The following is a 24,339-nucleotide window of genomic DNA, read 5'->3' on the forward strand; positions in this document are numbered from 1 at the left end:
TGGGAATTATTAGCCTTTTTAACCTCTTGACATTTTAATGCCCCAAAAAAGGATAATGTTCAGTTAATATATTAAGTTTTGAAGTCCATTCCATGGGAGTGGTGCTGCTCTCTCTCTCTCTGCATCCCTTTTGTGAGCTGAAAACAAACACCAAGAGGCCTTTGTTGTGTGTTAGACAAATATCTTTGGAATTGAGCATGGCTTCATGCACTCTGTTTTTCATTGTCCTTGTCACATACTGCTGTGCTAGATATCATAAGGTTAGCAGGGTTAATCCATGACCTGTAGAGTGGCATCCTGATTAGATAATGAATGTTCTCCAGCAGGGTGTTAATCTGCAGGTAATGCCCACTGAAAAATGGGTCCACTGATTCATGTCAGCATAACAAGCTGCTGTGCAGCTCAGACTGAAAGTAACCTAACAGTTGCCATTTATTTTACTCTCACTACACAGCCCTTTTGCTGTTTAGCAAGTGTAAAATATATTAAAAAAATTTAAAAAATGTGTGTGTGTGTGTGTGTGTGTGTGTGTGTGTGTGTGTGTGTGTGTGTGTGTGTGTGTGTGTGTGAATAAAAGTTTACAGTTTTTTCAGCTGGTTTGCAAGATTACACACTGTGCACTTAAATCTTCCAAACAAAAGATGGCATTGTGATACTACTTTGCCTAAGAATGGTTGGAGACACTCCCTCTTGAAACATCAGTGGAATTGTTGTCATTGCTCATGGATGTGTGTATAAAAGTTTTATAACTTAACTGTTTTTATATTCTGATGAAGTTCCAATAAGGGACAAAAGCGGTTAATATATACGTATTTTTTATTTTGGTTTTAAATGGTTTTACCAAATAAAACAGTAGCTGCTCGCAACCTTCTGCCTTGGATTTGTTTTAGTGTTGGAGCCTCCTGGATTTTGTGTTTTATTAGTTTGTGTGTGTTTATATATCTGTGTGTGTGAGTTTTTGCGTGCATGTTAATGAGAGCGAGATTGATCAAGCCATTATTTTACATTCACTAAGCAATGTTTTTACTATTTAGCGAGTGTAAAACTAAATGAAATAGAAAAAAGTGTGTGTGTGTGTGTGTGTGTGTGTGTGTGTGTGTGTGTGTGTGTGTGTGTGTGTGTGTGTGTGTGTGTGTGTGTGTGTGTGTGTGTGTGTGTGAGTGTATGCTTGCCTGTGTACATGAAAGAGACATGTGTGTGACTGACAGTGAGAGTGAAGAGTGAAAGCGATTGAGCACTGACAGCAGCAACTGTTAAGAGGCTTGCATACCTCTCGACCGCTTAGCTGAAGATATCTGGATAAAGCCTAAATAAAGGGAAACAAAGCATGAAAATAGGAACATATTTTAAATATTGATGTTATAAAATCACAAAGTTGATTGAATAATAGGATTTGAGTTAGCATGCATTTTCTGAAGCGTGTTTGTGCGTATGAGATAAAGTGAGATCATTGGCCAGTGGCAGCAGCAATAAGGAGGTTTGCATACCTTTCAACCTCTTATCTCAAGAAATCTGGATAAAGCCTGAAATAAAGGGGGAACAAAGGCTCAAAAATAGGAACAAATTTAAACTATTGTTCTTATAAAAGTACAAAGTAGCTTAAATAACAAGATTTGTGGTTAGCATGAATTTTCTGAAGAATATAAAATCTGAAAGTCAAATGTATGTCATTATTTAATAACTTCAATCCCCAATGACTGGCAACAAACCATTCTTTTAGGAGTAAGGGACCAAAATTAAAGTAAATATCTAGATATATTTTTTTAAAATGTTATATTTTGGATGTAAAATGCTTTCTCCAACACCATTTGCATATACTACAGCAACTTTGAAATAGTAGATGGGAGAACTATTTTACATGAAAACTATATTAAAAAATAATATAGTAATAAAGTAAATAAATATGTAGGTAAAACACAACAATTTTACACACATCCCATTCTCTGAACACAGGGTGTGTGTTACTGTGCAAATGATGCCCTTAAAGGGGTGCAGAAGCCTGTTGCCGCTGCATAACACTCCTGGATGGGGGTAATTTACATTGTAACACATACCCTGTTAAGCAGTATTGCTTGCGTAATACATAAAGTAAGAATAAATAAATGCAATTAATACACAGCAACAATAGAAATATGCAGCCAACACTTAATAGTATTTACAATTACATTAATAAGAATAACAATCAATATTAGTATTTTTTTATTAAAAAACTTTTATTATCTACAGTGTGAGGAAAGGGTCCTCACTATGAAGTATTGCTGCTTACTGAAATTGTACCTGTGGCAGGTCAGAAGACAGGATAGTGCTAAGGAAGGTTCAGGATCATATAGCTGAGAAGAAAGACTAAAACAAAAGCAGGGACAGATGTATTTGGCATTGAGCATATTCTTACACCTATGAGTGCTCTGAAGGTGATATTCAATAAGAGCAGAAGAGTCTGTGAGTTACAGGAAGAATATTAGGAGATGGATTTAACTTGTTTGTGTTGTAGAAACAACACTGCTACTTGTAGTGAGACAAACCAGCTTGTCAATGGCTATATGCCAAGCAGCAGACTGTTCTACATTTTCACCTTATATTATTGTACAGGCTAAGACACTTCTGAGAGATTTTGCTAAACTGTTCAGCTGTAAGAGCTGTCTGTATGTTCTTTTAAAGCCTGGTAAAGTGAGTGTTTTGCTGAAACACAAGAACCTGTGGCTGAGTCTTTATCACAAACAGGCGATGAAATGTAACTAAAACATATATTTCACAGAGCTAAATTCCCCTGTGATGTCACAAGAGGGAGTAAAGGAGATACTCTACATTAAAGTATACAGTGGTGGTCTTTTGCTAATTGTGATCTCAAAGTGGCTAAATGTCTAAGCACTATCTAGCCTTTGATGTACAATAAAATGTAACTTTAATTAGTTGTGTCTGGGCAGTTACAACTTAATCACATGTAGGTAAACCCTTTGGAATATGGCACAAGCTAAAATTATAATACAGCTTTATACTGAAAGAAAAGTGCAGCGGTATAGAAGAGGTAACACATTTTAAGTATTTAGTAAACTTTAGGAATATGGTTAGATCCCACTCTTTCCTTAACACTTACATAAGGGCAGGGATAAAAATGTTATTCAAGACACAATGACTGTACATGTGTGTAAGTGAATGTTTAACAATTGTTATGTTGTATTAAGTCATGTTAGTGTATAACAGCAATGGCAGACTAGACTGGAATCCTTTACGCATATCCTGCAGTGTGTTCTGTACTGAATGGCTCTAAGTATTGCTGAAGAGTGATAGGATATTAAAAAACTGATTGAACATGCTCAGAAACTTAATATGTGGTCATGTGACCACTTGTAGGCAATTATACTGCTAGTTTTATTTGGGCTGCTTTATAACTTCTTATACAAACTGGCAGACAGTTATACCTGTACACTTTGCACTCTGCTTCTTGGGTTATGTAACTGTACTTGTCCCGACTAGCGCAATTCATTGCAAATTCATTCAACTTAGAATGTGATCCACTCAAAACCACACCTTCATCAGCCCCAGGTTTGGGCAGGACCCCAAGCCCTACACTCCAGTCATTGTCAATCAGGGCATTGTTTGATTCAGCAAAGGAAAAGCTCGACTCAAAAACTTTACTGGATATTTTGGAACCACATTTAGGAAAAACGTGCCAATCCACAACAGTGTGCGGCAACTTTTGCAATCTGTATTTCATCAGCTCATTCTTGCATAAGGTACAGGTTTTGTTTTTAGTCATTGCAGCTTCCACCTCGACAACATAAGCTCCTTTTCTGCTAAGGGTGGTAATATCAAACCCTTCCCCTCCAAGATTATAACCTGGAACAAACTCTGCTTTTTGACACTCTTCATAGTTTCCAGTAGTGCAATCAGCAATAATAGCTCCATTTGTGGCATCTGTGACCAAAGGCATGAAGAATAAGGTGCACAGAAAAGGAATAATAAGAACCATTCTGCTTTCACACTGAGTCATAAGCACCTCAGATTTTCCCACCAGGTAAGCTATGACTTTAGGAACCTAGGCAAAAAGAAAAAAAAAGATCACGGTTATAAAGTATGAATTTCCATGATTTCAGTTTAAAATATAGCTTTGGTGTTAATGAGGAGAGCTAAACTTTTTGAAAGTGTTTAGTGACAATAACAGTTCTAGTCTCACACCATTTACTTGTACACAATTCCCTTAAAATGTGCTCTGAAGCCATAAATAACGAAGAAAGGTGTAAATGTGACACCAAATAATATGTTATTAAAATGTTTCATCACATATTATATGGTAGGCAAAGATAAGTAGCAAAATGGTCAAAATACTTAGTGTATCAGAGTTAAGAATACCCTGTTGAACTAGACATGGGATTTATGCGAAGTAATGAAATAAGCTAGAAAATGTTGTACTCTCATTGGCGGCACATAATCATGTGATTATGTATGATTGTCATACAGGTCAGTAGTACATATCTGTGGGCTAGCTTAGCAGGAACAGTAAAGGTACTATCAAGCAAGCAAAACAATGCTGATAAATGGAGACATCCAAGGAGCCCTTCCATACAGTTGCACCCCACTACTAAAATGTCATCTTCTCTGTTAACAGCAATACTGCTCAAATGCAAGCATATGACAGGTATATCCCTCCTCACCCATGAACAACATTTAAGAGAAAGATCCCACATCTGAATTTAGAGATGAAGTTACTAATATTCAGATGATAACAGAGGTAAGTGTGGTGTACTGAAATGTGTATGTCAGTAAAAGCAAGTCTGTGCACAGATACCTAAAGTGGATGTCCATGTTTAAGGTGCTCAATTTACACTCAGTCTGTGTTCAGTCAGCACATATTAATTACATGACTTTGGACTGTGCATGGGGTCACCATGTCAATTTATTCAAAGTATATAACATGCAAGAAAATAAAGTGGCCGCAACTTTTTGACAAGATGGCTCATTAAGGAAAAATAAAAAAAGTGTAAACAAACAATAGAAGTTTGGTCTGTACATATAGAAGGAACTGAGCAATGTTTCAAAGAAGCATGTTGGGCATTATTCAGTGTTAAAGATGCATCAACATACCAATTATTCTGGGACCTTGTTTAGCTAGAAAAAACACTAAGGATAAAACCTGCTGTGAACTGCAAGTTTGGTTTGAGTTTGAAGGAAGCACATAGATTTCAAGTGGGATTTGTAGGAAATTGTGCCAAAGGAGGTTATTTCATGAATCAAATTAATTAATTGCTCCTAAAGGCATTTGTGATTGCTTGAAGCATGGTGCCTGATGGCAGAGATGTGTAACAGCTGACAGTGCAGGCTATGTGTTGATGCAGTACATGAAACCAAAATGTAAGCAAATCCTGCAAACAGATTTGTTTTCTAAAAGTAATCCAGCACAAATCTGTTGTTATGAAGAAGCTAAATATCACACCTGTGAAAGTGCAACACATAAACCAAAAACCCAGACAGGTATAAAACTAATAAATATACACAATACATGTTATAGCACAGCAGAGATTGAAAGGTCAGCCAAGTAAAATCTGCAAAAACGTTTATTAAAAATGTATAAAAAGTTAAGCGCTTTCATTCCAATATTTGTCTGGAACTTCTTTGTCAGTTCTGAAGAAGTTCTGAACAAATACTAGAACAAAAGCACTTAACTTTTTATACATTTTGATAAATGTTTTTGTGGATTTTACTTGGCTGACCTTTCAATCTCTGCTGTGGTGCAACAGGTAGAGTGTATATAGTGTGTATATAAAGTGTAACAAATAAAAATGAAAAATCATCATAATAGTAAAAATATTAAAAATATATGGAAAGATGAACAAGGACATGAAAACATTGAATGCCAAATAATTTTGGCACGTATTCAAAATGGGGAATGATCTGCTGTGCCTATGTTTACTATAAATAAAAAGTGGACATGGGGACTGACATGAGTGTAACAGTATTTATTATACTTTGATGAAGGTTTCATATACTGTTTACTCAGTCATGCTTCCAGAATTCTACTTAGAAGCTTAAAATATACTCCAGTGGTACACAGATGAGAGTTTGTCCGTACTGGGTAAAGTAATGGCTACAGAATGCTAAAAAAGGCAAAAAGAATGCTTACCTTTATTTATAGTAAATGTCGAATGGCCAGCTTTAGGGGAAGTAACTGGATGTAAAAATAATGCTAAATAACAAATAAACTGAGGTTTGCAAGTAAAACTATGTCTCATGAGGAGTTTAAATCAGAGGGAAAACTGTAAGCTGCATGAGAAAGTAATCAGTGAAGCTCTGGGAGCACTGCCTGGTGTTAAAGTGGTCGTTCTGGTGGATCCAGCATCATAACTCAGGTTTTACAAAAACAGATCATTACTAGGATACTGTGAATGATTAAATGGGACAAAATAGTTGTCTAACTCTTCTGCACTTTTGTGTTTCAGCAGTTTTGAGCTTCCAAACATCTAGAAAGCTGTCAGCCATTCTTATGCTGAAAACTGAAGAGAATCACACACACAATGAAATGAATGTAGGTATACATCTTGTAGGGAAACAGGAATATTTAAATTATGTGGTAACGGCAACAAGAGAAGTGATTTTACTTAGTTTCAGAACTTCTCAGAGAAAGCAGCAGTGATTTCCTTCTATTATAAACAGAACAAAGGATAAGTACATTTAGGGAACCAAACCTACATGAGTTATTTTTTTATAAAACATATGTTTATAAAACATATTGCACTATCAAGAAGCTGAATGACAATTGCAAATATTTCACAGTGTGAAATGTTTTCTGCTTAAAAATCTCAGCTTTGGCCAGCTAACAACTTGCTATATTCAACTGGACATATAAGAGAATTTAAGTACCTTTATCTGCTCTTTTTTTTCAAAAAAATACAGTATTTAAATTGATTTTAACTGTATGGAAGGAATATTAGCTGAACTGGAAGTTAGTCAGTGTTTGCTGAATTTTGTTATTTGCTAGTAATTACAGGTGTGGGGGTAGTCACATTCTTTGATTTCCTGTCCTTGCCTATTTAAGTGGTACAGTGTGAAATATTTTCTGCTTAAAAACCTCAGCTTTGGCCCGCTAAGAACTTGCTATATTCAACTGGACATATAAGAGAATTTAAGTACCTTTATCTGCTCTTTTTTTTTCAAAAAATACAGTATTTAAATTGATTTTAACTGTGTGGAAGGAATATTAGCTGAACTGGAAGTTAGTCAGTGTTTGCTGAATTTTGTTATTTGCTAGTAATTACAGGTGTGGGGGTAGTCACATTCTTTGATTTCCTGTCCTTGCCTATTTAAGTGGTACAGTGTGAAATATTTTCTGCTTAAAAACCTCAGCTTTGGCTGGCTAAGAACTTGCTATATTCAACTGGACGTATAAGAGAATTTAAGTACCTTTATCTGCTCTTTTTTTTCAAAAAAATACAGTATTTAAATTGATTTTAACTGTGTGGAAGGAATATTAGCTGAACTGGAAGTTAGTCAGTGTTTGCTGAATTTTGTTATTTGCTAGTAATTACAGGTGTGGGGGTAGTCACATTCTTTGATTTCCTGTCCTTGCCTATTTAAGTGGTACAGTGTGAAATATTTTCTGCTTAACAACCTCAGCTTTGGCCGGCTAAGAACTTGCTATATTCAACTGGACATATAAGAGAATTTAAGTACCGTTATCTGCTCTTTTTTTTTTTGAAAAAAAATACAGTATTTAAATTGATTTTAACTGTGTGGAAGGAATATTAACTGAACTGGAAGTTTTCACTCTGCTCTTCAGTTAGTCCCACCCACCCTTCCTGTTTTTGTTTTGGTGTTAATTTTAGTGGCCTTGCAACTGCCCGCCCCTCTTGTAAATTTGTGTTTGGATACTCCTTCTGGGCCCATCTCATTTGCTCACTCAACTGAGTGCAGTGAGATCATATTCTGATTTCAGGCACTCCTACTCTGTACAAAGAGAGCATCTGGGAAACAGAAAAAAAAATTTAAGCTTGTTTCCTGCCTTTCCTGTTAAGTGGTATAGACTATTTGTAGGCTTCTGAGCCCCCAAGCCCTTCTGTGTTGGAGGAAGCCTTCTAGCTTAGTTTTTTTTGCTTATAACTAGCCAGTTTTCTAGTTTCAGCTCTCAAATCTGTTTCTTTGATCTCAGCACTTGTTCAGAAAAAAAAAAAAATTTCATCTGTTTTACTGTACTTGTGTTTCTACCTACTTTTTAACTTTTGCATCATCTTAAAAGTACTCAATTGTATTTATTACTGCTTGGTGTAACTCATTCTAAGCCTTTTGGTTTAAACACTTGGGTTTCGGACCAGTTGTTTTGCACTGAGAGGGTTTGTGGTCTGCACTGTAGTGGCAGAACAGGTAGCTTACATCCTTCTAGGTTGGGAACTGCTGATTGAGGGCTCAGTGTCTGTTATTCTAAAAGTGTATTAATTCTGGTTTAAGCACTTGGGCTTTCAGGCCAGTTATTTTACATTAAGAGGGTTCGTGGTCTGCACTCTTGTGGGAGTAGAGGCTGGACTCTGCCCTTCTGAGCTGGGAATTTCTGGTTGAAGGCTTATAGTGCATGCATATCTGAACTGCTTCTTACTGAAGTTGGTGCGCCTTGTTTGCTGTGGCATAGACTGGATTCGGGCCTGCTGGATCAGGCCTAGCTTTGTTTGTGTAACTTGAGCACTAATCCAGGCATTCACTAAAGTATTCAATTGTATTTATTACTGCTTGGTAGTAACTTGATTAAAGTGTAGCTATCATTCTAAGTCTTTTGGATTAAGCACTTGGGCTTCAGACCAGTTGTTTTACATTAGGAAGGTTTGTGGCATGCACTGTGGTGGCAGGACAGGTAGCCTGCTGAATCTAGCTTTGTTTATATGCTTGTTGTTTGTTTGCTTGTTATTTCCCTGGAATGCTAATTCCACCTAATACGTGGCTTCTCAGCGCTTCTGTGGATCACTAGTGATATCTGCATTGCTCACTGTACTTATTTCCTTGTTTCACTTGAAAGAAAGTTACTGTTTGTCGTTTTTGCATTTAAGTTACCTGTAACACATTGCACTTAAGTTACCTGGCACTTACTCACTAAAGCAACTATATAAGTCAGCACTAAAAATTAAAAGCACTATACCCTCACTCCCCACTGGCCCTGGTTTTCAATTATTAAGGAATTCCCAATATTATTCTAGCATGTCCAAAGGTCAGTTGTCAATCTCCTCTCCGGTCCAGCTGGTGAATCTGGGAATCTTGAGGCAATGTTACAACTGCCTCATGTACACAGACAACCCTCTTCTCCTCCCAACAAATTCCAACACATGTGAGAGACTGGAGGCTAAGCTCTCTCAACTCAGTACTGGCATAACCAGTCAGGAGGAGAAGGAAACCACACTCACTACAATTCCAGTCTCACATAGATCTACCACGACAGCAAACCAAACACATAATCACACAAAAACATACTTGGAGGCTCTAAATAAAGATCTGCCGAAGCATCAGAGACCTCCAAAGCAGACACCCAAGCAGCCGCTACCCCAAAACAAAACACGTGCAACACATATCTCACAAAGCCAGTGTGCCAAACAGTCACAGCCCTTAAGACTAAACAACACACCTGACACACTTGTAATAGGTGACTCTATCGTCAGGCACACTGACGTCCCGCTCACCAGGCTGAACAAGGAGAGGGTCACAGTGAGCAGCCTGTTGGGCGCTAGGATCTGCCACATAACACAAGCACTCAGGTCACTCCAAGGCAAGTACAAATATGACTCAGTCATTGTCCATGCTGGTGTGAATGACCTGAGACGTACCTCCCTGGACTACATGAAAAGAGACATAAAGGAGCTCTCTGAGCATGTAGCCCAGGCCGGTATGACCCTGACCTTGAGTAGCATCTTACCCTCACCAAGAATGATGCCACAATATGAAGACAAGATGATCAATTTCAACAATTGGCTTAAGTACTGGTGTCATTCAAAGGGGATCCAATGCTTGTCAGCTTGGGATGATATGCTCGACAAGCCACGATGCTTCGCTAGGGACGGCTTGCACCTGTCACCCCTGGGCTTTCAAATATTGGCAAAGGCTCTTGCTACCCCCATAGTGCCTTTTTAGGCAAGGCTCAAAAGACAAACCCACCTCCATAGGTATCACAAGGGATAAGAAACTAAGAGTAATGCTACTCAACGCCAGAAGTCTAAACCTCAAGATGCACACACTCGAAACTCTCCTTAGCATGGAGAACATCGATATCTGTGCAGTAACAGAAACCTGGTTCAGGGCTCCGAGAGCACCCCAGCACTACCAGGTTATACCTCATACCATGCTTTTCGCCCCAAAACTTGGACCGAACCACAAAAGGGGGGGAGTATCGATATTCATCAAAGATACCCACACCTCCAGGTTGGTGGCAAAGCACAAAGCATCAGAGCCTATCCATGTGCAACTAACAGTGGGTAAAACTGCCTTCCAGTTTATAGCCTGCTACAGACCACCCTCCCAAACCCAGGAACCCCACTCGGCCTTCCTGAGAACACTGGAAAATATGAAGGTCTCTCCAAACACCATTATATTGGGCAACTTCAACTACCCAAACATAGACTGGGAGCATTACTCTAGCTCCAACACCCTAGCCCAAAGGTTCCTAGAATTTATAAACTAAAATGCTATGGAACAACTTGTTACCACTCCCACAAGAGGGGAAAACATACTGGACCTGATCATCATCAACATGGGGACTCTATGCTCCAGACCAGAAGTGTATCCCTCACTGGTAAGATCAGACCATAAACTAATCTCACTGGATATTCACATCCCGACCCCACCCCATGCCCAGAAAACCACAGTGAAAAACTTCTCTAAAGCAAATTTCACACTCCTCAAAACAGAGGTGGAATCCTTCAAAGCACCGGCCTGTGGAAAATACGCCCAGACCACAGAATCCTTTATAAACGCATTCTATGAACACCTTCAGGAATGCATGGATCATGCGATCCCAAATAAAACCAAGACCCAATCCTCCAAAGGCAGACGTCCTGTCTGGTGGACCCCAGCCATAAACAAACTATACAATAGAAGGAGGAAGCTACTACATGATAGAGCAAAATCCCAAAAGGGAAGGCATCACTGATCAGTATTAGCAAAAACTATGGGCACACATAAAATTGTCTAAGGCCAGCTTTGAGAGAAAAATTGCACAGGACACTAAGGATAATCACAAGGCTTTCTTTAGTTATGTTAGGAACCTGGGTGGTAATTTCCAGACATGCTCAAAATTAGTCCAAAATGACAAAAATACACTGAACCCACAGACATTGCCAACATCCTAGCTGACAGGTTCAGCGCAAACTTCTCCCCTCCCCCACCAAAGGGCAAATATCTATCCCAGCAGAGTGCTGCCCCTGACATCTCAGATGCTCAGGTAAGAGCTGCCTTCTCCAAAGCAAAAAACACAGCATCAATGGGACCAGATGGTGTCCCGGGCTGCATCCTACATGAACTCCAAGAAGAGCTAAACCCAAACATAAAACTACTGCTCAATCTCAGCCTTACTACAGGATATGTGCCCAAAGAGTGGAGTACAGCAACAGTGGTCCCTCTCCATAAAGGTGGTGCCTCAACGGATCCTGGAAACTATCACCCCATAAGCCTGACTAGCTTGGTCTGCAAAGCTATGGAAAAGATCATCATGGACCTCATAAATAAAGATATTGGGGACTTACAAACACTGGATCCTACCCAGTTCAGGTTTGTTAAGGGCAGATCCTGCCTCTTAAACCTGGTTGATTTCTTTGAAACAGTCACCAAGGCCATTGACGAGGGGAAGGTGGTCCACACAGCCTACCTGGACCTCGCAAAAGCCTTCGATACAATACCCCACTTGGGCATTATAGATAAGCTCACCAGCTTAAATATAAACCCCTATGTCACTAGATGGATTGCAAACTGGCTCAAGGATAGAACCCACATGGTTAGAATTGCTGGAGCCATGTCAGACTCCAAACCAGTTACAAGTGGTGTCCCACAAGGCTCAGTCCTGGGACCTCTCTTGTTCGGTATATATTTCTCGGAGGTACAGGCCAACATGGAAGGACTGTGGCTGACCAAGTTCGCAGATGACTGCAAACTGGGTGCCATAATCGACTCTCCAGCCGACACAAGCATCCTCCAAAAGGGCCTCATAGAAACAGACAACTGGTGCCAGAGCCATGGCCTCAAGCTAAATGCCAAAAGTGTATAGTCATCCCTTTGGCAAAAACAGTGCCCACAAATTACCACATAGGTGGTAATCCATTAAGTACAGAAGAAGTAATTAGGGACCTGGGGACCCAAGTTGATAGCAATCTCTCATTTGACAACCACATGGCCAAAGTGGTTAGAAAAACATTTTATATAGCCCACCTAATCATGAAGGGATTCACACCTAGATCAGGGGAGGTCATCGTGCCTCTTTACTCATCCCTCATCAGGCCCATAATTGAGTACAATGCCCCTTTTGGGATGTACCTTACCAGACACCTGCAGCAACTGGAAAGACCCCAAAAGTACCTCACCAAGAGGATCAAAGGGCTCAAACAGATGCCATATGCTGCCCGGTTAAAGAAACTCCAGCACTACTCAGTGGCATACCGCCTGTTCAGAAGCGATCTGTGCCTGACGTATAAAGCCATGTCCAACCCGGAATTAATGGACATGCTGCACCTCAGAAAATCCAAATCCCATTGAGCTACGCGCTTGAGAGAATTGAACCTCAGCACTGAAATAAATAGGACATGCTGGAGGGACAGATTCATAACCCAGAGGCTCCCTTCACTCTGGAATAAAATCCCAGTCCAGGTTAGGCAGAGTCCCTCATTGACTCTCTTCAAGAGGAATCTTGATGAGTGAATGGGAGATCATATGTTTACCCTGGGTATCACTTCTGTGTCACTGTTAGACAGAGGCACAGTATACTAACCTCGAAAAAGGGCATAGCAAAATAAATTTAAAATGGGTGGCGAAAGCCAAACACATTCTGGCTAGGCTTATAAATGCCCTAGGGCAGATAGCCTAGTATGAACCTATGAACCTATAACAAAAACATCATGGCTAAAGTAAAGTCTAGAAAAACAGCACTGAAATGAGAACAAAAACGCCCTCTTCTCCCAGAGAAAAAATACTTCAAGTGACTGACTGAAGATATAGTACTGCACACTTTATAATATCAGACTGAGGTAAATTGAAAGATTTGTTTTTGTATACAATGTCTAAAGAAAGAGTCCATTTTAGACTGGATCCTTACCAATCGATCTTTGCCCTAAAGTGCCAAATTAAAGCCATAAATACCTCCTCCCTACAACAAATGCATTATACAAAGAACTTCAAATCCCAGGACCTCATAACTGCATTATACATTGTAACTGGTCACCCCGTTTAACCCTCCCCCTGGACAAAGCTGTTGATTACTTCAACTCTTCTTTCCTAAACATACTTGATTAGCTTGCCCCAACCAGAATAATAAGAATAAAATCCAGCTATTCCCCATGACTTAGGAAAACACCCAACTACTCCTAAAACAGAGAGATAAGGCATGGGAAGCATGGTGTCAAAACAAAACCAACCAAAACAGACAAAACAACCTCAAACAAAGAAAACAAGTCCAAAAAACAAAGAAGAATTGATGAGAAAAGACACTACTCTGATGTCCAGGCAAAACTCTAAACAAACTCTCAAAAACTTTGGCAGCCATCAATAAAATACTTCAGCCAGGGAGAACCACTACACCACCCCCTAATACTGACACCACAACTCAAATTAATAACAGCTCTCCCACAACTCACACAAACCCTCAAACCCCAAAGCTGTTTCTCCCTTCAACTAATCTCAACCAACACAATATATAAATATCTGACAAAACTAAAGCCCACTAACCTTGCAGCTGATAGACTCACAGATGCAAACCTCAAGATTGCAGTCAAAGCAATCTGAAACACTATCTCCATATTAATAAAACGATGAATCGCTGAACAACATATTCCAGCCCTCTGGAAAAACTCTCATATAATACCAATATACAAAGGTAAATTCAACTGAATTATCAAACTACCGTCCAATTGCCATACTATCCCCTCTATCAAAAATACTTGAGAGATGCTTACATTCCCAAATACTAAACTGTTTACTATCTAACAATCTCCTGGCTGAAACAGAACATGGATTTTGCCCCAAACATAGTACCACTACTGCCCTTATCAATTTCACCAATACTGTAAATCAACAATGGAACAAAGGTAATCTTGTCTCTACCGTCTTATTGGACCACTCCAAAGCCTTCAACACAGTCTCTCATTCCAAACTACTAACTGTACTCTGAACTCAAAGTACCCAACTCCATACTATCATGATTCAAAGACTATCTCTCAAACTGTCAGCAAGCCATTAATGTGAAAATGCCCTATCGCCCCTTCTCCCTGTAAAGTTAGGTGTTCTGCAGGGATCCATCGCTGGACCCCTTCTCTTCACCATTTTCACCAATAACCTACACAAAGCCACCTTCCATGCCATCCTGATCCAGTATGACGATGATTCTACCCTAATCCACTCTGCCGCATCACTCCAAATATTACAACAGATCACCCAAGATTCCTTTACAGCAATAGAAAATTGGCTATCTGACTCACAACTAATACCCCCCCCAAAATAAAAACAACTAATGTTATTCCATTCCATTAAAAATACTGACCCAATTCCCTTATTTAAAATAACATCCTCCAACAATACCCCTATCACACTTGTCATACAAACTAAACTATTAGAAGTAATCATAGATCACAATATGAAATTTGACAAACATGTAGCTCAAACCATCACAAAAGTTCACAAAAAACTAGAAACCCTGTATGGATGCAAAAATGACCTAGCCTCTGATAGTGAAATCACCTAGAAAGTCACCATTGCAAGAGCCCACCTACTCTACACACTACTGTATACCTCCCCAGTACTAACCAAGCGAAACAAAGGTGACCTTAACAAATGAACTATCTGCTATAACAAAATAGGTAAATTCACCACCAACTCATCTTACAGATCCCACCATTGCCAGTCCCTTAAACAACTATCCTGGCTAGAATTACCAAACCTGTTAACCTTTAACCAACATGCAGTAGCCCACCAAATCCTCTATTAACCCAAAAACCCCAGCCCTACAAGGGCTATTACACCACTATACCAGCAATCGTCCACTAAGAAGTACTAATAAAGCACTGGTTGAAATTTCTAAAAGTAAATATAACTCAGGGGACTCTCTCTACTTGACTGCTGTCACAAAAACATGGAATGCACTTACTCAAGATATCCAATCACTAGGTAGCATACATAACTTTAAGAACCTTCTTAAGTCCTACTTATCCCACTCATGGATATGCTCTTCCTCTAGCTGTGGGTAAATACTACCAATATACCTACTCCCACCTCCTCTCATTTATCTGAAAGCTGTCTCATACAGAACTACTAGTTCCCAAAAAAGACAGAATGCATATTAGCATACTTTTATTCTGCATACTCTTACAATTTACTGTGTGTGATTACTGATATATCTACTATACATATTGACCACTGTATGCAGAGTTTTGACTCTATTTTTACTATATGTATAAAACTGTGCAGCTACTAATGTGTGCTGGCAATGTTGCTATTGTTTGAAATTTTATATTGCCTGTATTAACTCTGTACATTATTATTGTATGGTACTGCAAATGTTGCTGTTTTACATATTCTCAACTCTATTATTGTATGGAGATTTTCTCCCTGGGCCTCTGCTGAAAACAGGCAACTCTGCCCAGTCGGACATTTCCCGGTAAACACATGTAAAATAAAATAAATAAATAGTCTGCAAATGATGAGCCCCTTTCAAACTGTCTATCAGTTACTATGATGAGTCCAACTGAGAGGGACCATCCAAACATGTATGATTTCCTTGCAGCACCATTACTGCTATGGAAAAAATTAAGATACTTAGCAAATATCCTAGAAGCAGAAAAAATATTTTAAAAAGTTAGGCCCCTACCTGAGACCTAAGAAAATTATTTCAAGGCAATTGGAAAGGGAATTAAAAAGAAAATCCTTTGGGTTCATCAATGCAATTGGGGTTTCCTGAAATGAAGAAGAAAGTTTTGACAAGTTATAACTTTAAACTTTTTTCTAAGTACTACTTAAAATTAAATAAGGTCCATATGGGTCCATTTTCTTGGACCTAGAAAGAAGTAAGAATACAAATTGCTGAGCTGCATTGGTTAGTACCACTTTGAAAGAAGAGACGTCCTGGTCTTCTCAGAAAGCGACTCTGGACAAGGAGGACAATTAAATGAGAACAGATGGGATGAGGAGATACATTTGTATCACAGGCATATAGTATCAAACATTGGACAGTTGGTGGGGTAACATACATCAGTAACCCCTCTCACCTAGCATAAAGCTTCCCCATAGAATCATACCGATGTTAGCCTGATGGTTTGCTTTATGAGACTAGCCCCTGTAAAAGAACACAAATAATTTGTCATTTTTAATATTCAAAAGGCAAAACTTCTTCTGGGAAAAGAAGTTTGCGAGGAAGCTATAAGTATATCCAGCGAATGCCTTTAATATTTATATTAGTAGTCTGATTTCTGAATAAATTATGTTGCTTAAAGCCAAAACATGATTCCTGCTTAATTAGAACATATCTCTATTTTTGTACTGTATTCTCAGGTTAGGGTTTGCCTTTTCTTTCAATAAAGTCTACAACTATTCTATTATTCAAGAGCCCCATGACTGGAAATAGACAAAAACATATTTAGCCTTTGTACACAACATAAACATAATACTTTAGCACAACAATAAAATGTAAAGAGCAATAACAGTAACACAACTGGACTAAAGGATCTTCTCCACCAAAGAGAAAACCATGAGGAAGCACTTGTCTCTCCCCATCTGCTGTTTCTAAATGTATTTGGTCTGGGGTGAAAGAGTATGATCTAAACCATGGTTTGCACTACTCTGACCCAGACACGTTATTTCCCAATACCTTTTTTTTAATTTAAATAACAGAAGATGTGATACCTAGTCTGGGAAAATAGTGTTTGTAAGGGTTTCTAATTATTATGCAGACAAGGCTTGTTCAAGAAACAGAATATTCCTAAAAGTAGTCCCTTAAAGTGTATAAAAGTGATTCATTTTCTTTATGTAATACCCTTCAGACACATTATAAACAAAAGAGGCACATTTGAATTTTGTTTTGAAGAATCAAGCCTCCTTTCTGTTTAATTTATTAGAAAACTCCACCGCTGAAGTGCTCTATTAACAGTGTCAGCTGGAGAAAGGTGGAGCCTAAAACAACTTGGCTTCTTCCGTGAATTAGAATTTTAATTAATAAATGTCATATTTTGTTTAAAGTACTACTATTTCAGATATTTTATGAATTAATTGAAAACAGCAAAAGGGATAATGTAAAGAAAGTGCTTTACTAGGCTCACTATTTTGTCACTAAGCTATATGTACTGAAACTTTAAAACAACGAAAGGCAACCCCAACTGGTCAACCAGCTGCCTAATGAAAATAAAAACAAAAGCTAGTGCAGGGGGTCAAGTCCCACCCTGCACCCCTCACTCCCTGTTAATTAGATATACTGACTCGCATTTCAGTGGAGAAAGGGGAAAATCCCTGATCCCCATTGCATTATGGTCTCAAGCAGAAAAAAAGTGGGTCTATGTTTGGCTACTGAAAAAAAAAACGAATGGCGAAATATTGAATGGAATACAATGAAATTGACAATTACTGCAGAATGAGATAATCGAAAAAAAAAGTCACGGAATGGCTATAGTCGGCCGACATCGCAAACTCAACCAACCATGGTGGGGGCTGCACCCCCACACTCCCCCCAACTATATATACCAACTCCGAGATCGCTCTACAGTGGAGAATAGGGTAAATTTAAAAGGTTTCTCTTCACTTACCTTATGCATCATGTTACTTTCTGGTTGTTGGCCAGCTATGACCATTCGATGAATTGAGTTTTGATGATGCCGCTGTTCGGTAATTGTCAGTTTTGCTGTCTTCCATTTGATATTTCACTGTTCAGATTTATTATTTTTCAGTAGCCGAACATAGACCCAAAAAAGCCAGTACTTTCGATCAGCTGATTTTTAATCAGCTGTACCATTTTTTTTTCCTTTTGAGAAATTCTCTTTCAATAACTAGACTGTAACTTTGTCTAATCACAATGATGCAATAAAGTGATCTAATCACAACTGAATGATATTCCTCAGTATATTTTATCACTTACAGCCCTGAAAAATAAGAAATGTTTATGATTTTTTACCAATGGTTATTAGTTATCTTATACAGTTAATGTATCTTGTATACTGTTTATATAGATTATAAATCCCTGCCCCCAGAGTCATTCCTGTCAGTATCTTGAACCAAGCACTTTCTCAAAACTTCTCTATTCAGCCTGATTGAGATGGCTATCTTGAGACAGTGTACGAATTGTCTCATGCTGTCTGATAATCATCTATTACTCAAACAGTATAACACAGTAAGTGAGAGATGTACTTAAATAATATCCTTGGAGGCAAGAATCTCACACACTGTAAACTCAGACAACAAAATCATTAGCAATACACCACACATCATACCTTTTCAAGGCCATCACAGTACATATAATCCATCATATGCCAAGGCCACGGTTCTACAAATTAACTTGCCCAAACCTTGAAGACCTCCAAAAAACAACACAGGCAGAAAGCACACTCAGCAGGTTAAGCCAACCTCCTCACATAGCACAAGCAGCGCCAGTGTCATAGATAGTGAGCCCATACAGCACAAGCAGCACCAGTTTCACAGATGCTGAGCCCATACAGCAGGCATTCACCCAACCAAACATTCTTGTTATGGGTAACTCCACTGTAAGACCTACAGATATGCCTCTTATCAGGCTGAGCAAGGAAAGAGTGATATTTAGTTTCTTTTCTGGTGCCACAATCCATCACATTACACATGCATTCAAGTTCTTGAACAACAATACTAGCATAACTCAGTCATAGCTCATACCAGTGTCAATGACATGAGGTGTACCTACCTGGACTATATGAAAAGAGACATGATAGAGTTCTCTATGTGCCCTAGGCAGGTTAGAGCCTAGCACTGCGCAGCGTTCTGACTTCTCCAAGGATGCCAAGATATGAGCAAAAAATAATTGACTTAAATAATTGGCTTAGTTTTTGGTGTCATTCAAAGGGGGTCCAATATTTGTCATCCTGGGAGGATGATTGCCAGGCCATGCTGCTTCACTGGGGATGGCCTGCATCTGTCCCCTCTAGGTTTTCAGTTATTGACAAATACATTGCCGGCCCCCATAATGCCTTTTTAGGCAATGTGACCCCAATAGAAGGCTTTACTGATCAATGCTAGGAGCCTAAACAAGAAACTTTACTCCATACTCTGGCTATGCAGGACCATAGCACCTTCCACAGGTTTAGACCAGCTACTGTGTAAAAGGGAGAAAAACTGGGGGTCTTTCAATCTTCATCCAGAAGAGACTCACATCAAGGCTGATAAGGCAATATAATGCACTAGAGCTTCTTTGTGTCCAAACAACCATCAGAAAGGTCCCATACCATATTTCAGCTAGCTATAAAACTCCCTCTGACACAAGAAAGACACAATGCCTAACTACAGGAGCTAGAAGCACTCAATATTAAACCCAATACCACTTTCCTAGGTAATCTAAACTATCCTGCTACTGACTTGGAAACCTACACTACCACTAGTGCACAAACACAGAAATTCCTGAGCATTGTCAATATAAATGCCCTGAAACAATTAGTCATAGTACCCACAGGGGGGAATAATATCTTGGACCTTGTCCTTACTAATATGGACACAAAATGAAGAAACTCTGCGAGTACGGCAGCTGCAGGGTCTCAATTAAATAAAAGGCATTCCAAAAATCATGAAGATACCAGCATACAGTGGCACCAATTGATACTTTAATAAAAGCATTCCTTAATAACAAACTGGTTTCGGCTGAATCAATACAAAGCCTTCATCAGTGTAAAAGAGTGACAAATAAAGAAATACTTATGTATGCAAGGAAATGAACATGTGATCGATTAGAGATGCTCATTAAGACCTGGTTTGAAGAGACCACCTAACTTGACAGTCCATTTATTTCTCCATACAATTCAACAAGTCATGCCAACCCAATTTGTTATTCCTGGGTCTATTAATTTTATCAATAATAGTGAAACTAAAAAATGCATTTCTGTGTAACAGTGTGTTTATATAGGGCATTGGTTTCTTTGTGATGTTTTATATCGCTGAGGTGTTCTGATATCCTGAATTTCAGAGGTCTGGAAGTTTGGCCTGTGTAAAAAGCTGAGCAGCTGCAGTTGGCCAAATAAAGCACCCAATCAGAGGTACAGTTGGTGAAAAACCTAATGTCAAAAACTTGAGGGGTGTTCTGACTGCTGAAGCTTCTGGGTTTTTTTTTTTTCAAAACAGGTTTATTGTTTTAACATATAAGAGAAATATCATAACAATTTTATACAAGTAATTAAAAATAAAAGCTTCTGGTTTTTAATAATCTTGAACAATGAGTGCAATGGCCACAAGGAAAGCATCCGATTAAGGTCTGCCCTGATAAAGTTGTTTGAATTACTTTGGTATTGGTGGACTGCCCATGTTTGAAATAGTTGAAAAATGCAGAAAGATTTTTACCTTTATGAAATGAAAAGAGGCATTTATCCCCCAGAAGTTCATTTAGTCTGGAGTCATATGTCAAAATATTCCAGTTTTGTTGGACAATATTCATTAATGCTTTGGTGTTGCATCCCAAAACTCAAAGGCTGATAAGGCAACATAATGCACTAGAGCTTCTTTGTGTCCAAACAACCATCAGAAATGTCCCATACCATATTTTAGCTAGCTATAGAACTTCCTCTATGGCACAAGAACAATGTCTAACTACAGGAGCTAGAATCACTCAGTATTAAACCCAATACCACTTTCCTAGGTAATCTAAACTATCCCGCTACTGACTTGGAAACCTACACTACCACTAGTGCACAAACACAGAAATTCCTGAGCATTGTCAATATAAATGCCCTGAAACAATTAGTCATAGTACCCACAGGGGGGAATAATATCTTGGATCTTGTCCTTACTAATAAAAGGTATTCCGTATCTGCTCTCCATACCAACCAGCAGTCGTCTAAATATCTTATACAGACATCCATTTCATCTATGTATATGTTATGGGAGTTATCATAAATAATCAGTTCTTCAATGTATGCCATAAATAAATCTGCATATATTGGTGCAAAAGATGCTCCCATAGCTGTGCCCTTTATTTGTAAGAAGCATTTGTCCCGATAAAAGAAAATGTTCTTGGTAAGAACATGTTCAGTCAGGCACAATAATAGAGTGTTGAAACTAGGTTTATACATTTCTGTCTTGTTTAGTCAATATTCCAAGGCTTCTAATCCTGCCCAGTGTGGAATATTGGTGTAGAGAGATGTAACATCTAGTGTGCACAGCAACCGGTCTGGTTCTAATTGTACCTCAGAAATAATCTGAAGAAATTCTGTGGTGTCCCTGATGCGTGCTCTGACACATTTTAGAAGAGGTTGTAAATACTTGGTTAGAAAGAGGGACAGAGGTTCAGTAAAGAAATTTCTGCCAGAGCCAATGGGTCTCCCTGAAGGGTTCTTGAGATCTTTATGAAAACAGGTGGGCCTCCTAGACTAATCACCACTTATGGGCGCAACACCAAAGCATTAATGAATATTGTCCAACAAAACTGGAATATTTTGACATGTGACTCCAGACTAAATGAACTTCTGGGGGATAAATGCCTCTTTTCATTTCGTAAAGGTAAAAATCTTTCTGCATTTTTCAACTATTTCAAACATGGGCAGTCTACCAATACCAAAGTAACTCAAACAACTTTATCAGGGCAGCCCTTAATCGGATGCTTTCCTTGTGGCCATTGCACTCATTGTTCAAGATTATTAAAAACCAGAAGCTTCAGCAGTCAGAACACCCCTCAAGTTTTTGACATTAGGTTTTTCACCAACTGTACCTCTGATTGGGTGCTTTATTTGGCCAACTGCAGCTGCTCAGCTTTTTACATAGGCCAAACTTCCAGACCTCTGAAATTTAGGATATCAGAACACCTCAGCGATATAAAACATCACAAAGAAACCAATGCCCTATATAAACACACTGTTACACAGAAATGCATTTTTTAGTTTCACTATTATTGATAAAATTAATAGACCCAGGAATAACAAATTGGGTTGGCATGACTTGTTGAATTCTATGGAGAAAAAATGGATTGTCAAGTTAGGTGGTCTCTTCAAACCAGGTCTTAATGAGCATCTCTAATTGATCACATGTTCATTTCCTTGCATACATAAGTATTTCTTTATTTGTCACTCTTTTACACTGATGAAGGCTTTATATTGATTCAGCCGAAACCAGTTTGTTATTAAGGAATGCATTTATTAAAGTATCAATTGGTGCCACTGTGTGCTGGTATCTTCATGATTTTTGGAATGCCTTTTATTTAATTGAGACCCTGCAGCTGCCATACTTGCAGAGTTTCTTCATTTTGTGTTCCTTACTTTGCTCTGCGGTTGGCCTGTGGCACTCACTGCATTTTGTCTGCAGTCTTTACTAATTTTGGATCTTTATTTGCTCTCCTGGAGACCCAATATGAAGGAATATGAAGGAATATACCTTATTTCTCCATTGATTACAATATTTGACTTTATTTATTTTTTTCAGAATGATTAAGCTTTTGCATTTCATGCTGCAACATCCGGGATGCGTGTGTTCCATTTGGTTTCAAGTATTTTTCTACGGACCTGCCGTGGACTTATTTCCAAGTTAATACAGTAAATGGTGTCCTGTGACTCAATACAATACTGAGGAATCGTCAGTCAACCAGTCCGGTAACATTTTTATGCTTTTTTACAGAAACGCTATATGGGACTTTGCTAAATATACCCAACGGCTTCCTTTTGGCGGCCGTACCCTTAGTGGTGGTGTCTAATCAAGCATTTCAACTGCAAAGATTTATTTGGGGCTATCATCCCACTGACTTTGCTGTATCATAACAACACAAGTTTTTATTTGTATTTTTTATTTACAACACTATCGGGGCAACCATTCTATATATTACGCTATCAGGCCTTGGATGCGACAACATGTTTGTTACTATAAGCATTCATTTACCAGCAAGCGGCTGTGTTTTGGAACCATATTTGTGTGAATTCATGAGGATTTGGATTTCATGATTATTGTGGAGATGGCAACTATCGGGGCAATATTCTTAAAAAGGGATATTTATTATTTCTACATATATACTCAACAGATTACGCGGATGGACATACAATTATCAGACTGATAATTTTTGTGTTTTCATTCTAACTAATTCTAAGATAAAGTCTGGACATTTATTTTGTACCTTCGAATCTACATTTTTGCATTATAACTTTATATGTATGGTACGATCAAGTGGGACAGTGCTTGACATTTATACACAAGGATTATTCTATATTTTGGAACATTCTAATTAATTCTTATTTTCACTATTCAAACAGTGTTTTTCATTCTGTTTGGCAGTCTATTTACAGTTGGGTGTACGCTCAATTGGCGTATTTGTTGAGGCTGCATTCTAGCAACTTTAACAGGGGATGTCTAACATATCATGACAAGTTATATTTATGTTTTACACTAAGCGGACCATAGCCGCTTAATAGTAGCAGGTCAACAGGATTGACTTATTCATGGATGGCTGTGTGTTATATAATGTTTTGAATTCCATTCATATATTCAGCCCTTATTATACATTTTTTGGGCAATATATAGCTTTTGGCCGTTAAGTAAGTAGGGTGTACCCTCAATTGCTGTGATATCTCTTGTATTCTTTCTTTATGCAACCATGACCTGGGGCTGTTTAAATCAACATGACAAATTATATTCATGTCTTATATACAACGGGGCATAGTTGATCAACAACAGCAGATTAATGGGATTGATATATCCATGCATGGCTATGTGTTTTATTTGGATATTCATACATCCAGCCAGTAGTCCTGAGCAGAATATAGCTTTCGCATTGTAGTTTTCATTTTTTCCCATGCTAATATTTGGCTTTTTGAATTGTAACCATCTATTTGATGTGCTGGTTGTGTGTAACATTGCTCACCATACTATTTCAGTTTTCCTAAACATCACTTAGTTAATGGCAACTATTTAAGGTGATACAATAGAACTATTGCAATTGTTCAGTGGTTCAACCAAGGTTAAGCAACTAGGGCATGTGATATCCTGTTT

General features: G+C 38.5%; 1 protein-coding gene across 1 annotated transcript in view; it reads right to left on the minus strand.

Moving 5' to 3' along the window:
• Positions 1-3,355: 3,355 nt before the first annotated feature.
• Positions 3,356-24,339, minus strand: part of LOC122814342 (perforin-1-like) — a 270,315-nt gene continuing 249,331 nt past the window's right edge. The window contains exon 3 of the mRNA XM_044086927.1: positions 3,356-4,036. Within this exon, the coding sequence (XP_043942862.1) occupies positions 3,356-4,036 (681 nt within the window). The remainder of the gene's footprint in view (positions 4,037-24,339) is intronic.

The sequence above is a fragment of the Protopterus annectens genome, chromosome 10.part0 (genome assembly GCF_019279795.1).
Source record: "Protopterus annectens isolate FY-2018-M chromosome 10.part0, PAN1.0, whole genome shotgun sequence".
Classification (NCBI taxonomy): Eukaryota; Metazoa; Chordata; order Ceratodontiformes; family Protopteridae; genus Protopterus; species Protopterus annectens.